At 35.9% G+C, this 10,160-nt stretch overlaps 1 protein-coding gene across 5 annotated transcripts; it reads left to right on the top strand.

Annotated features, from left to right (window-relative positions):
- Nucleotides 1-210: 210 nt before the first annotated feature.
- LOC7465293 (uncharacterized) lies at nt 211-8,343 on the top strand. Of its 5 annotated transcripts, XM_024587311.2 has the most exons (15): nt 429-627; nt 1,080-1,179; nt 1,297-1,424; nt 1,525-1,678; nt 1,816-1,925; nt 2,052-2,135; nt 2,215-2,263; nt 2,359-2,450; nt 2,857-2,992; nt 3,246-3,328; nt 3,424-4,712; nt 6,753-6,860; nt 6,946-7,580; nt 7,684-7,911; nt 8,047-8,343. In XM_024587311.2, coding segments are annotated over exons 1-13 (2,889 nt in total). In that variant the 5' UTR covers nt 429-625; the 3' UTR covers nt 7,500-7,580; nt 7,684-7,911; nt 8,047-8,343. The 5 variants fall into 5 exon arrangements, with proteins under 5 accessions (XP_006373860.1, XP_024443082.1, XP_024443081.1 ...); XM_006373798.3 differs by lacking the exon at nt 429-627 and adding an exon at nt 211-381 and having other exon boundaries at nt 6,946-7,911; XM_024587314.2 differs by having other exon boundaries at nt 427-627; nt 6,783-6,860; nt 6,946-7,911.
- Nucleotides 8,344-10,160: the final 1,817 nt, after the last annotated feature.

The following is a 10,160-nucleotide window of genomic DNA, read 5'->3' as shown; positions in this document are numbered from 1 at the left end:
TCAAATCTACGTGCGTAGTCGCATACAAGTTTACAAGTTTAATAACTATGGTTTGGTAGGAACATGGTATATAAACCACAAGCGCATCAACATTCATCCATCCATCCACAACAAAATCACCACACGACACGCCAATCCGTCCGTCCGTTCGTTTATCCATAAATAAAAAAATAAAATAAAATAAAAACACGGACACTCACCTACACACACTCTGGTTTGTGGCTTTCACTTTTATCCAAAGGTCGCCCTCTCTCTCTCTCTCCCCCCCTCCCTCACACACACAAGCTCAAAGCACATATTCCTTGCTCCACTTCTGCTTTTATCTTCCTCACTGTTAAGCCTCTCTCTATCCTCTATTCCCGTGCCGTACCTCAAAACAAAGTAATCACTCTCTTCTCTTCTTTTGTTTTTTTTCTTCATTTCTTTGGCCGACCTGAGCTCTATCTCTAATTATTTAAGATCCAACCTTTGTTGGCTCTTTTTCTTAATAATAATAGTAGTAGTCTAGATCGTTAAACCTAAAAGGAAAAGTAGTATCTACAAGTTGAGAAATCCGTCTCTTGCTTTACACATCTTGAAATTAAATTCTGAATTTTCGGATCCTGATTCGGGTTTGGATGTACAAATGTATGATTTTTGTTAGATTGATTAGTTTCAATTTTTATTTTTTACAAAAGTTGATATGCTGTTTTTATGTAGTTCTTCTTCTTGCTGATGACCTTGTTGCTCAGTGAAAAGGAAGTGTTTTCTTTTTCATCAGTTGCATGATTTGATTAGATTTAATTGAATTTATGAGGATTTTACTACATAACACTCCGTTTGGTTGCTGAGAAAACCCAGGAAATTGAAAAGATTGCCCTTTTGTTATGATACTGAGGTGTGTAGAAGCCATTTTATATGCTTTAACTAGTATAAACTGTGAGAGTTGGTAGAGTTGAGTGGATTGTTTGAAAAACAATTTATGGGTCTTTGGAAATCTTGTTGCTGGCATGATTATAGACGGGGGATCCAATTCAAGGAGGATTCTTTTTAAATTATATTTTATGAAGATATGTTTAATGTTGGTGAGTTTTCTCCAGGGCAATCATGAGCGACAAGGGAGAGAAGACATGCCCATTGTGTGCTGAGGAGATGGATTTGACGGATCAGCAATTGAAGCCATGCAAATGTGGTTATGAGGTTTAAGCTCCGAAATCTTACTTTGTTGTTAATTTTTGTGCGGGAAGGGGCTGTCAACTTTTCCACTTTTTTATTATATTTTGTTCACATCTGTTTTCTTCTCTCTTATTATCACAGATCTGTGTTTGGTGCTGGAACCACATTATGGAAATGGCTGGCAAGGATAATTCTGATGGTCGCTGCCCAGCTTGTCGTATACCATACGACAAAGAAAAGATAGTGGGGATGGCAGCAAACTGTGAAAGGTTATCATCATGCTTACTTTGCAGTTTCCTTTCTTTTATGCAAATGCTATTTGATGAGTTGTTGATGTTCATAATTCACCGTGCATTCTTTGCTATGCAGGCTAGTGGCTGAAATGAATTCAGAGCGAAAACTGAAGTCCCATAAAGGGAAGCCAAAAATATCTGAAGGGAGGATGCATCTAAGCAATGTTAGAGTCATTCAACGGAATCTAGTGTATATAATTGGATTACCTCTCAATATTGCAGATGAATCCGTGAGTATTCTTGCATATCTTTGTGCAACTAATTGCAATTTCAAAGTAGATATAATCCTGTTGTACTTATTCTTAAATTTAAGTTGCTCTTTTTTATATATCTCTAGAGTCTAAGGTGTATTTTTGCTATCTATCAGCTTCTTCAGCGAAGAGAGTATTTTGGCCAATATGGAAAGGTTCTGAAGGTGTCTATTTCTCGAACCGCAACAGGGGCGATTCAACATTCTGCAAACAACAGCTGTTGTGTGTAAGCTCAATGGCCTTTTTTGTCAAATGTCCTGTCCCTCCCCCACAATCCTAATTGAGGATTCTGTCATATTGTAGCTATTTGATATTTTGTAGTGTTAAAATGGTACCTTTTTTCACTTGTTAGGTATATAACATATGGAAAAGAGGAGGAAGCAGTTCGTTGTATTCAATCAGTGCACAGTTTTGTCTTAGAAGGTAGATCCTTGAGGTAAGCATATCTTATTCTTCTTCTGCGTGTTACTTTTTATGTTGACAATCTGATGATTAATAAGAGTTTTCCTATACAGGGCATGTTTTGGAACGACAAAATATTGCCATGCATGGCTGAAAAATATGGTAAGCACACACAAAAGGTTCTTCCTTTATGAGTCTGTATACCAAGAACTGAGATTCTTATGTTATCTCTGTGACCAATACTTCTATTGGTCCAGCCTTGCAGCATTCCGGACTGTTTATATTTGCATGATTTTGGCTCCGAAGAAGATAGTTTTACAAAAGATGATTTAGTTTCAGCCTTTACAAGGTATTGCTATCTGGTCTTTCATTTTGAATCACGATCCTTTTTAATTTGCTTAAAGGATGTGCACTAAAGCTACACAATGTAATGATAAGATAATGCTGTCTTTCACTTGGCTCCTGTCCATTGTGAATGTCTTTAATAACAATGATACAAGGGTAGCAAAAGTTTTCTGTTTTCTTTTTACACCTTATATGTTCTCATCTAGCATGCTTTAATATCTTTTTTTTTTTTTTTTGGGGGGGGGGGGGGGGGGTTGAAGGGATCCAGACAGGGTCTCCCCCTATTCTTCAGTTTTCCATCTCTCTTACATTAAATATGTTGCTTTAGAAGACTTGCCTGATACTGTTGGTTCCTCTGCTATTCATATATACCTCTATCTTACTTAAATTACCTCATTATGGTTTTAAAGGAGTAGAGTACAACAAATTATTGGTGCTACAAATAATTTGCATCGGCGTTCAGGAAATGTTTTGCCACCCCCAGCAGATGAGTGCACTGATAGGAACATATCATTGACAGCCAAACATGATTCCAAAACTTCTAACGTAAGGCTTCACATTATACATTGCCTTTTTGGAAAATTTGGTTATTTTTGGTGATGTGTTTGGGGACTATATATTCTTGTAGGACTGATAATTATATTCTATAATCTGATGTTATCATTAAGAAGTTAAAATAGGGAATGATCTCCAGTTCAGTAAAGTTCAAATAAATGAAATCTACAAACCATATTGTATTACTGTATTTTACTCCTCCAGTGTGCTCACTAATTGAAATATCCTGACTATTGCTTTCCAGCAGAATATAATGAACTGGGATAGCAGTTCATATGCGGAAAGTGGTGCTGGAAGATCCAATACACTACATGGGGCAGCTTCATGGTATGATATCTGTTTGTTATGTGGCATCCTGAATTTTATCTTATGATATGTGGCATTGAGAATTTTATTATATTCCATTTAATGTCTTTTATCAGGGTGACATGTGTCTCTGGCAGTTTGCCACCAGTTACAAGTTTTTCATCATCAGGTGGAACTCCCAATCATAAACCTGAAACATCACATGGTCCCTGTGCTCTTGCATCAGAAGTTGTGAGCACCAAAAGTTCTGGTGACGTAAAAAGAACCATACTTGAAGGAAGCTGTGAAGTGAATCCTGCCAATTTAACATTGATTGACCATTTACCTTGTTCTCCAGCATCTCAGGACAGTGCTGGAGATACTGCATTGCCATCAGCTGGAACAAGCCCTTCAAAACTCACCAAACCATCCTGTATTACCAGTCTGGATGAGGATGGGAATTTTCATTCGGATGGGGATCTTCAGGGACTATGTTCTGGGTTATCGTCAATTTGCACTGATGGTAGCCTTAAGGATGAGTACCGTGAACCTGTTACTTCAGAAATTTTGATTTCTATTCATAAACTGCCCAAAAGTCAAGTCTCACAACAATTTGTGAGTGAGGCACTTAGAGAGTCTTCATTCTCGCCAACACTGAAAGAATGTGCTATTGTTGAGGATTTACTCGGTTTTGATGATCAGGAAGTCCAGGACTTTGGAAGCATCCATAATCAACCACCCATATCATCCTCACCTTCTTCAAAACAGCATTTGGAACAGTCCTGGCAGCAAGGCAAGATTCATCAATGCACTGTTGATGTACATCCAAGCATTCTTCCCCCTAAGCATGATGAGGTTGCTTTTCCATTCAGATCTGGCAACACAGTTTTGCCGAATGGATTGCATGGCAGACAAGCTAATGGCCTTACTGAGTGGGATAGATCTTCTAACCATTCTAGTGTCTTGTTAGAGGCAGGATCAGGGAAGTGCTTGGAAGAACATGGTAATGTGGCCAGTGGTGACTGTAAACTTGATCAAGATACAGATGAGAGCAGCATTATCTCAAATATTTTATCCATGGATTCTGGTGTGTGGGAAGATTCATTGACATCACCTCAGAATTTAGTTAAGTTCCTGGCTGATAATGATACACAACAAAGTTCCCTCAAAATACCATGCATACGAAAACCACAGGAGAGTAGTCAATCAAGGTTCTCATTTGCCAGGCAGGATGGTTTTTCCAATCATTTGTCTAATTTTGAACATTCTCTTGAAAATGCAACAAATAAATCTCCCGTCTCAAATCATATTATTGAAAACAAGGAACCTTGGATGGACCATTACCGTAGTATCTCTTCAAATATTACTTCTGTGGAATCAAATGGTTTTCTCAGGAAGCATCCTTTTACATCTTCTAGCTTTTCTGGTGAGTGCCACCTAATTTGATATGATGCTTCTTCCTATTTCTTGTAAAGCTGTTCTTTTCATGTTACTGGATGTACTACAGTTACCCAGTGCAGTATTGTTGCTGTCTTGCTATGCCCCTTGTGCTTATTCTTGTAAATTTTTACCAAATGTTTTTCTTGCCATTATCTTATACTAGGATAATCCTTTTTTTTTAATACATGATATGATTCATGATACAGAAGGCTTATTTTTTCTGTTATGTATTTGTGAATAATGCTCTGAGTGCAGAAAACCATCTATGACGAAGAGTAATGCTAGGGACACTTCTAAATTCTGTTGCTGTCAGCTGTCTTGCTTCGGCCCTTGTGCATATTCTTATTAATTTTTACCAAATGTTTTTCTTGCCATTATCTTATACTAGGATAAATCTTTTTTTCTTTCAATATACGATATTTTTATGATACAGAAGGCTTATAATTTCTGTATGTTTGTGTGAATACTGCTCTGAGTGCAGAAAACCATCTATGATGAAGAGTAATGCTAGGGATACTTCTAAATTCTCTTACTAAATGATGTGTTGTTTTCTTATTGGCCATTCTTGCTAAAGAAATAGGATATGGTTCTATCATTTACGAAAGTTTTTTTAAAATTAATATTTTGTCATTCACTTGTAGGTTAGTTAATTATTCAGTAAGAGATGCATTAAAAAACTCTTTAGTATCTCTAGCATTATTTGCATGTTAACATGTTTTAATTAATTTCCTTGAATAACAGGGAATCTGATTTCTTTATTAGATGTGAAATGATGCATCTCCTTTTCATTGGAAATTTTATCATGTATTCAAAGTTTGAAAGTATTCACATGAGTTACTTTCTTTCCATTTTTCTTTTCTTTTCTATTCTATTCTTTTCTCATTTTTCTTTTGATTGAGGGGAGGATTTTAGCTTAAGCTGTTCTCTAGTGATAAGGTGTTGCTACCAGTTAGGCCATGACTGTCCTGGCCCACAATTGTGTTGGAAGTAGGTAAATAAATTTGATTGGTGATAGGGACATGTAGAGAACTGGAATGTTCTCTACCTTGTCAACAGGTAAGATGGTTTCTGGTTTGAGTATGTATTTTCAAAATAATATCCCACTCTTTATAAAGGGATAGAGTGCCTTCTGGAATATTAACTTCTAGACAATCTTTGAAGTTGGGAGGCTGAAATTGCTATCTCTAGCCTTTATTAGGGTTGGTTTGTTCTCCATTCACGCCACTGTGGGAGGCATGCCTATGATTTAGAAGAAACATGGAATTGGTTTCTGGGCTCTGTTCTTTAGGAGATCTTCTGAATGTTTTAATGGATTAAAGAGTAACTTCTGATATCTAAGATTTTTTATAGTTATGACAACATGGCCATTGAGGCTGACATGATATGGTGGCTTCTGTTTCATACTTGTTGAGGATATTCTATGAAAGGAAATGCCTTTCAAGTTTAATCTCGCTCATTATGTTTCTGTTCTTTTTGCAAGGCTACATCTTTGCTTGGTATCAATTTTGGTAGGGTAGGTGTGTTGTCAGTTTCTTTTTCAGATTTTGAGATACTGATTAATTTTAGAGACATGAGCTATTGAAGGTAAAATTTTGACATGTGAGAATGGTGTCCTTTAGATTGAACAAGCAATTCCATTGATCTTTAGAGAGTCAGAGCTGGAGTTGACAAAGTGACAGTAGTGATGGTGCTTTGTCATATCCTCAGTACAGTTACTCTAGTTCTTATGAACATCGTGGAAAGTTTTCTTGGAAGGTTTTCCATAGAGTTTTTATTTATATTTGGAAATGCCAAAATGCCTGGATTCTCATAGCTTGTTCCATCAGTTATGTGAAGTTTTCTTAGCATTTTATGACAAATTAAAATAAATAAAAAACTCTCTTAGTAATTTTATGAACTGTGATTTCCCTTGAATTCCAATCACATGTTTCACAGAGACTGGGATGATAACATCTATTATTTTGGTAATCTTATGAATCTTCTTAACTATTCTCCTTACTTTTTTCATACTGCAATGCACGAACAGTTTCCAAAACTTCCACTTCTCCCCCTCCAGGATTCTCGGTGCCAAGCAGAGCTGTGCCTCCAGGATTTCTTACTCATGGGGCAGTACACTATGATTTTGACCATTCTGGTTTGTGATTTATAATTTATAATGGTTTATTCCTTTTTGTCTTCTTTCTCTTTATTGAATTTTAATATTTCTTCTCATTCTTCAGCAAATCATTTTCTACAAAACTCCGCTCCACTATCTAGGAATATTGGCATCTCCGGGGATGTTGAATTTATTGATCCTGCAATAATGGAAGTTGGCAAAGGATTTCTGTCAGCAAGGCTGAGTAATCCAGGCTTTGATGCAAAACCAGCTTTCCCCCCCCAGTTTAGTCCTTTTGATCATGATTCAGAGCTTCAAATGCTGATGCGGCAATCAATTTCTGCTCAGCAGAACCCCAGGTTGTCAGATCACTTAAGGAATAGATTCTCTCCACCAGATGATGCTTACACCATTTCACCTATGTTTCTTGGTCAATCTCCACCCAACAAATCATCGTCATTTACACAATTGACAGCTCAACAGCTTAGAAATATGCACATGCCAAATGGCAGTTTGGGTGGTGGTTGGAATGAGGTAAAAAACATTAGTGATCCTTGTATGCCAGAATTCCTGGGAAATGGAGGGTTGGGATTTAGCAAATTTGTTCCTAGCTATGAGGATTTGAAGTATCAAATGTCTGGTTCCAGCAATCTATACAACAGAGGATTTGCAATGTGATATCTGTGGAATTGGAATTGCTCCTTAATACTTGAATGGGCTGATGAACATAACAGAGTGATTGATTTGGTGGCTTCTAAGGTGCCCTTAGATGAATATACTATGGTTTGGATTTATAGTCTCGTTGCATATTGGTGGTTGGCAACCCTAATCCGGTGCATTCTTTGCCCCCTCTCATTAACAGGAACTTTTATCTTCTATCAGAGCGATTGAAAAGGCAGTTTATCATCATGGAAGAATTGAATGTGTGCTGCAAGGGATTACTGTGCTGTTAGTGGTGTACTTATAGGACTGAGATAGCTCTTGGCTTCACTCTGTGTGGTACATTTGAGCTGCATGGTGGTTCCATTTAATGCAGATGCATGTTCATTCCATGCATTATTGACGTCAATCTTTTCTACATGAAGAGAAGGTGAATGGCAAAAGACCTCTTGTGTGTGCTTGTGTATTCAATTTCCCTTCTCGCGTGTTTCACTGTCGCCTCAGAAAATCAATATACATTGAATACTATATGATGTTCATGTTCTACTTGTCCTTCTATTTGCAGGTTAGCTGGGAAAAGAACACTGTTTTTAGCCATGCACATTTTGGCAGCTTTGTAGACATGGAGTGAGAATCTGTCATGCTCACCCATTGCATGAAGAGTGAAGGTATTTGGTAGTTGCACCTCGTTAAGTTATGCTCACGATCTTTCAACTAATAGGCCCAAAGCTAGAGTTCAAATGGAAAACCAAGGCTTCCTTTCCTATAGATAATAGAAAAACGAAGGTCGTCCTCTCCTTCTTTCCTTCCTACCTTTGTATAAAAATGCTGTCTTTTATGAATGAAAACAAAGCTTAAACAATTCTCTCTTTTCTTCCTCCTCACAGAATGAATTGTTACGATGAATCTCCTTGCTCTTTTCTTTATGCGAGAGGAAAATACGAGAAACCATTCTCAACAGTTTATATCTTGTATTTTTGTTTTCTGTTAATATTGCTTTTTAAGCACACAGCAAATGTTTTGAGTTGTTTCCAAGAGATTGCCCTCAAGTATTGCTCACAGTTTCACACTCTACTCCCCATTGAAATTCATTTACACCTTGGTTAAATGGCAGATCGAGACACCGCGGGTGTTAGGAATGTAGCTCAAGGCCACGAACCAGCTACTCGTCTTAGGTCCATTTTGGGATTTTTCGAAAATAGCACGTTCAGAAGAAGAAAATGGGGAATAATGTAGTCTACAATTGTTTTTTTTTTTTTTTTATTGTTAATTTTGTTATTAAAATCAATATGATGACCATGAATTTAAATCTCAACCTTACCTTTTTTAGAATAAAATCATTTCCCCGTAATCATGTAACAGATAAAAAATTTTATATGTTTTTATTTTTAATATATATCTATTTTTAATCAATTTATTTAGAAGAATTTGAACCAAAATCTTACCCTTAACTTTTTTACACAAAATTATTCTTTAAAATAATTGATTTACTAACATCATTTTTACTAATCTACTCAAATTTGAATTCCTAGCATTTCTTAATAAAGTTGTCTTCTAAACGATTGATTTGTTGACATTATTTTATTCCTTGAATTTTATTTATAATTATTAATTATCAATCCTATTAAAATTAAAACTTTAAATTGAATAAAACTGACATGTTAAGAAGTCTTATTCCAATTGTATAAATACAATTTAATGCATGATTAAATTAGTAATCTCCAATTACAAAGAAGAATAAAGAACAGATAAGATTTATGGTATATCATTAATTTGTGAGGAAGATTTAAGTTTACATCATTAATATTAATAACAAAATTCCTTATCCAAAAAAACAAATTAATAACAGAATTAAAGACTAAAAAAACCTCTATATTTGAAAAAAAAATATTTTGTAGATTGTGCTATTTTTAACCGTTCAACTCAATTCATTAAATATGTTAATCTTCATTTTTCTTTTAATTGTGCTATTTCTTTTTTTCAAAAAATTAAATAAATGAAAAAAAAGATGAAAATCAGGTGCTCTTGGGTTTAGAAGTCTAAACTAGCGAATCTGATCTAAGCATGGAAAGTGATTTTTTAAATTTATATATTAAATTTATCATGATACATAAAATAAAATTATATATTATCATAACAAAGTAGGGAGCTACCTGTCTCTAACATGATTTTTTTTTTCAAAAAATTATTAAGATACAATTGTGTTTGGCAAACTATTTTTTTTATTTTTATTATGAATCACTTTAAAAAGTTTCTCCACCTGAAAATAATTTCTAGGCAATCAATCTGCTATGTATATAGGACGTTGCCCCACTGTAGCCCTCCAAGCCCACCAGAAGAAGAAGAAGAAGAAGAAGAAGAAAAAGAGTACAAAAGAAGCAGACACCGAGAGAGAGAACCATTACTCATGCGTAGTCGTATTATATATATCTAGTTGAGGCGTGTAAAAGTGGCGCTCCCTTGCCTTTCAACTCCACTTGCAGTACAGTCTCCATTAATCAATCTCAGCTAGTTCTAACCATGTTGCTTTCAAGAAGGAGAGGAGGCTAGACTCGCATCTCAAACAGTGGCTGGCGAGTATCGCGCGGTTTGACAACCCTACACAGACAGTGACCCATGCATGAAACACCAGACCTGTAGTATTTACTACTCTAGCTAGGTCTAGCAGAGCTTTCAACT

This window comes from Populus trichocarpa, chromosome 16 (genome assembly GCF_000002775.5).
Source record: "Populus trichocarpa isolate Nisqually-1 chromosome 16, P.trichocarpa_v4.1, whole genome shotgun sequence".
NCBI lineage: Eukaryota > Viridiplantae > Streptophyta > Magnoliopsida > Malpighiales > Salicaceae > Populus > Populus trichocarpa.
This window is presented reverse-complemented; position numbering and strand designations above follow the sequence as displayed.

What these genes read in the sequence shown, in the direction of transcription:
- LOC7465293 (XM_024587311.2), top strand. An exon ending in ATGCATGGCTGAAAAATATG is followed by an intron (nt 2,264 to 2,358) that starts GTAAGCACACAC and finishes CTATTGGTCCAG; the next exon opens with CCTTGCAGCATTCCGGACTG. An exon ending in TTAGTTTCAGCCTTTACAAG is followed by an intron (nt 2,451 to 2,856) that starts GTATTGCTATCT and finishes ATGGTTTTAAAG; the next exon opens with GAGTAGAGTACAACAAATTA.